Source organism: Engraulis encrasicolus, chromosome 22 (genome assembly GCF_034702125.1).
Source record: "Engraulis encrasicolus isolate BLACKSEA-1 chromosome 22, IST_EnEncr_1.0, whole genome shotgun sequence".
In the NCBI taxonomy this organism is placed as follows: domain Eukaryota; kingdom Metazoa; phylum Chordata; class Actinopteri; order Clupeiformes; family Engraulidae; genus Engraulis; species Engraulis encrasicolus.
The window spans coordinates 27,602,935-27,607,934 of NC_085878.1; the positions used below are offsets into that span (position 1 = coordinate 27,602,935).

The 5,000-nt window shown below is 45.9% G+C and overlaps 1 protein-coding gene across 4 annotated transcripts in view; it reads right to left on the reverse strand.

Annotated features, from left to right (window-relative positions):
- Window positions 1-5,000, reverse strand: part of dennd2b (DENN domain containing 2B) — a 107,157-nt gene that overhangs the window by 30,148 nt on the left and 72,009 nt on the right. For all 4 annotated transcript variants that reach the window (XM_063188490.1, XM_063188487.1, XM_063188488.1 and 1 more), the window contains 2 exons: window positions 2,450-2,590; window positions 133-281 (listed from right to left, as the gene is read on the reverse strand). In XM_063188490.1, the coding sequence (XP_063044560.1) occupies window positions 133-281; window positions 2,450-2,590 (290 nt within the window). The remainder of the gene's footprint in view (window positions 1-132; window positions 282-2,449; window positions 2,591-5,000) is intronic.

Below are 5,000 nucleotides of genomic sequence, written 5' to 3' on the forward strand. Positions count from 1 at the left end.
ACAGAGAAATGACCCAGGTCGGAATCGAACCCGAGTCGCCAGTGCAGCAGTGCAGTGCCCCAACCGCCAGAGCCACGGCAGGGCCCACAGTCTGTAGTGTTGAGCAACAGCACGTACTGTATGTATTCCTACCTGAGTTTGTCGGCTACGAAGATGACCCTTCTCTCCAGGAGCAGGGAGGCAAACACCCGCACCACCTGCCGCGCGCTCAGGCAGCTGAAGAGGCTGTCGAAGTCCACGTGCTCCAGACGGGAGTCCATCGGCCGCCGCAGCTCAATCACCTGTTGGAGAGTAGACACAAACACACACAATGTCAGGGGCAATGGGACCACTTGGCAATGTCGATATGCAAAGGAACACAGATACAGCCAGACACAAAGACAACACTCACACCCACACACACACACACACACAGACAAAGGCGCACGGACACACACACACACACACACACACACACACACACACACACACACACACACACACACACACACACACACACACACACACACACACACACACACACACACACACACACACACACACACACACACACACACACACACACACACACACGACTTGATTACCAGAGCCTTTATCTCAAAGCCTAAGGGTAGCCTCCAGTGAAACAATGTCTTTGAATATACTTTACAACTACGGCACTGCATAGACTCCTAAGTAGTATGTTACGACTGGGTCATTGTCATTATGGTAACAACAAATTTATAACTGGGGCCTTCTCTTTGCGCATTGAGGTAAAAAAACCCTCTTCTTCCAGAAAGTCCTTGATGAGTCTTCTTTCAGGGGCCCCCAAAAATATATAACCTGTGCATCGTTTTTTTTTTTAAATTATTATTATTATTTTACAATAAGTTTGTGGCGATGAAAAGATGTGGGGCCTCATTTATAAAACTTTGCGGAAGAAATGCGCCAAAAGATGGCGCACGCACGAAACTCAGGATGTGCGTGCGCAAGAAAATATTCAGATTTATAAAGCATGGCGCACGCACGTTCCACGTCGATTTCCCTTTATAAATCCCAACTGACTCTGAAGTTGCGGCAAATGTGCGCACCTGTGGACACACCCATAATTATCTATGAATATTCAGTGAAACGCCCAAAATGAATATTTATATCTGTGGACGGCGTGCGGAAGGCAGACGAGATAGCCTATTTACCACATGTGGAGCAAACAGTTTTATTAGATAGGCCTAGAGAACGTTGGGCAAAGTGGAGCGGTTAAGTTTGGGAAGTCGTAGGCTACAAAAATAAAACCTTGAATTGCAGCATGTGGATGGTTATGTTGACAAAAATCACGCTATACCAGAAGTAAAAAAAATAAATAAAATAAGGATGGCATGGACATGAACCTGCCAAGTCATGGACATGTAGGCTAGTATTAATTGAGTTGTGAACAAAGGGAAAAATAGCTGCGTCAAGGAAACATCTCACATGGCATGTCCCCATGTGAAATTCACCGGTAGAAAATCTATTCGCTGTCTCATCGCACCTCATATGCATCGGGTTTAAACTTTTCAACAATTGCCGTTGGTCACTGCGCGCAGCTGTCTGCTTTCAGTTCAAAGCGACGCCCCAACTGTCGATCGACATATCCACAGACAGCATGACATATTCTATGGGCATTTTCTAGTCTGTATTTATTAAATGTGTGTATTATAAACGTACATTATCAGTGTATAAGGCCAGCTGTCAAATGCACACCTCTGCTTTGATGACGAATAACCGCATGGAAAAGAAATGACATGCAACAAGAGAAACGAAGCTGTCCATTAGTATGGCACATTGCGCTTGCCTGTATGGCTGAGAAAATCAACCATTAGGCCTACAGATGCACTTGGGACTCGAGCAGATGATTCTGCAACTGGCTTAAATGTTGACGTAATTCCTTGCAGACTCGGAACACTTTATAGCCTACCGATACGAGTATAGCCCGATACTGGAAAGGTCCGTGGTTATTGTTAATAAAATGTAGGGTATTTCCAAATGCAACGTAGGCATATCCTAAACGTAGGCCTACAATTTGAAGCGTCTATTACATGCATGTGGCTATGGATAGGCCAGGTAGGCCTACTTATTATTTTCCACCATTACCAAACAACAAACAACCGCGTTTTCGTTGCGAACTGGATTAACTAATGTTAAAGTGGCTATCGTGACACGTGACCTTTGTTTTTTTCTTCAACCAATTTCGGGTCGTTCTTCCAGCTACCTCCCGAGGTCGCGCTTTCCGCGTTTGGTCTTTTGTTTAGTGCCTACGCATGGGTCAAACTTTGCGTGGAGCTGCGCACGTTTACCGCCAAGTTCTTTTTCTATAAATACCAAACCTTGCGGTGAACTTGGCGTGCGCAGTCTTTTGTGCGTACGCACCCGTTATAAATGAGGCCCGTGGTGTGTATGTTTTCGTTCTTCCGAGCTCATGTCTTGCTCTGACCTCGTTTCCTGCTCCAGGCAGGAAGGTCTTGACCTTGATGGTCTTCCCCGGGGCAGGGAAGGGCGACTCCATCAGGCTGCGCATGAAGGGGTAGACCAGGGCCGCCGAGATGCCCCGCCGACGCTCCACCTCATCCAGGATCTGGAGCACACACACACACACATACACAGATGCAAAAATATATCAATAAAAAACTTAAAAATAAATAATGAAGGATGAAAATGAAAGAAAGAAAGAAAGAAAGAAAGAAAGAAAGAAAGAAAGAAAGAAAGAAAAAAATGAATGAATTAATAAATAAATGAATGAATAAAAGAATGAAGAACTGAACAAATAAACAAATAAAGGAATAAATGAAAACCGAATAAACGAACAAACTAACATACTGACACAGACAGATCATGGGGTTTACAAAGATCACATACACAGGACTAGGCTTAGGACAACTAAGATTCCGCTTAGTGGCTCTTGTGAAGCACTGTATACACACAAAATGACCAATATCTCACTCCCTTAATACCTGACTTTAAATACTGTAACAGAGCTGTAAACTACAGCTCTGTCTGGCTGTACAGTATTACAGACGTAAGGTGGCTATACTGAACTCTTCAAACCAACATCCATTGGTGGTGTACATTTCACTATGAGACAGCGTACTGTATCCTTGTAAAGGTACACAGCTCACAACAGTGTACTACAGACAGGAACCCTCCTGCCATCTGAAAGAAAGATTCACTGCTAAGAGGATCAAAGTGGTGCCGCTACAAAAATCACAGCAAAACACTGGCTAGAATTACTGTCTCTTTAACCACCTGAGGTGTTTCAGCTTGGATCCTTCAGACAAGTCTCTAGACAGACACGTTAAGACGGTCACAAGCCAGTTATGTCTGTCTGTCTGTCTGTCTGCCTCTCTATCTATCTCTCTCTCCCTCTCTCACATACACACACACACACACACACACACACAGACAGACAGACAGACAGACAGACGCACACACGCACGCACGCACGCACGCACGCACGCACACACACACACACACACACAGATGTGTTTGACTTGTGAAGAGATTATAGTGAAATGGTGAGCCACTGGTCCACAGGAAATCCCACCCTGTTCTGCTCTCAGTCTGTGTGTGTGTGTGTGTGTGTGTGTGTGTGTGTGTGTGTGTGTGTGTGTGTGTGTGTGTGTGTGTCTGTGTGCGTGCGTGCGTGTGCCTGTGTGTGTGTGTGTGTGTGTGTGTGTGTGTGTGTGTGTGTGTGTGTGTGTGTGTGTGTGTGTGTGTGTGTGTGTGTGTGTGTGTGCGTGCGCGCACACTCCAGGTGAGTGTGTACACCATATGAGTGTGTGTGCTACTATATGTGAGTGTGTGTGCTCTGCTGGAGTGTATGTGTGCAGTGTAAGGGTGTGTGTTTGCACCCTGACGTCTGGAAGGGTAATTGAAGAGAAAATTCCCATCACGGGTCACATGATATCATCTCGCCTTTATTCCATTCCATTCCACTCTACTCAACCACCTCACCTTCTCCTCTCCTCTCCTCTCCTCTCCTCTCCTCTCCTCTCCTCTCCTCTCCTCTCCTCTCCTCTCCTCTCCTCTCTAATCCATTCCACTCCACTCAACCTCACCTCTCCTCTCCTCTTCTCTCCTCCCCTATCCCCTCCTATCCCCTCCTCTCCTCTCCTCTCCCCTCCTCTACCCTCCTTTGCTCTCCTCTCCTCTTTATTCCACTCCACTCCACCCCACCGCTCCCTCGCACCACAACCTCTTCCTCTCTCTCTCTCTCTCTCTCTCTCTCTCTCTCTCTCTCTCTCTCTCTCTCTCTCTCTCTCTCTGTGTCCCTCTCTCCAACTATCTCTCTACCACATACACCACACAGACACAGACACAGACACAGACACACACACACACACACACACACACACACACACACACACACACACAGACACAGACACAGACACAGACACACACACACACACACACACGAACGCTCACGCATAAACTGCAGCAGTGAAATCAGAACCCTCCCAAAAATGCCCCTGTTCTGTCATGTTAATTAGGGAAGGGCTTTCAAAGGCTTTTCAGAGAAGAATGTCTCATTCCTCCATTTCGAGATCGCTTTTCTCCACATCTCTCCACTTTCACAGGCCCTTAAAAACGAGAGCCCCGCACAACAAAGGGAGACCGGCGAGTTTTACTTGCAAATCTCAGTGTAAGATATCAGCCTCACATTTCTTCTCTCACATTTTTTTTTGCCCGCTCTCGCTCGGCTCACTAGGTTTCATCTTCTCTCGTATAATCAATTTTCCTCCCTCTTCATTTTTAAATTTCCTCACAGACAGACTGTAAATCACAAACTCTCTCTCTTTCCCTTCTCTCTCTCTCTCTCCCCTCTCATCTTTCTCATTTATTTCTGTCCTTCTTTTCTTTTCGTTTTTACATTATCTCACTTTTTTCTTCTTCTCACACATTCTCTTTTTCTCTCTGTCCTGAAAGCACCAGTGCTCTCTTCATCGCGCTCTCTTTCTACCCCTTTGCCATTTATTTCTGTCTACATT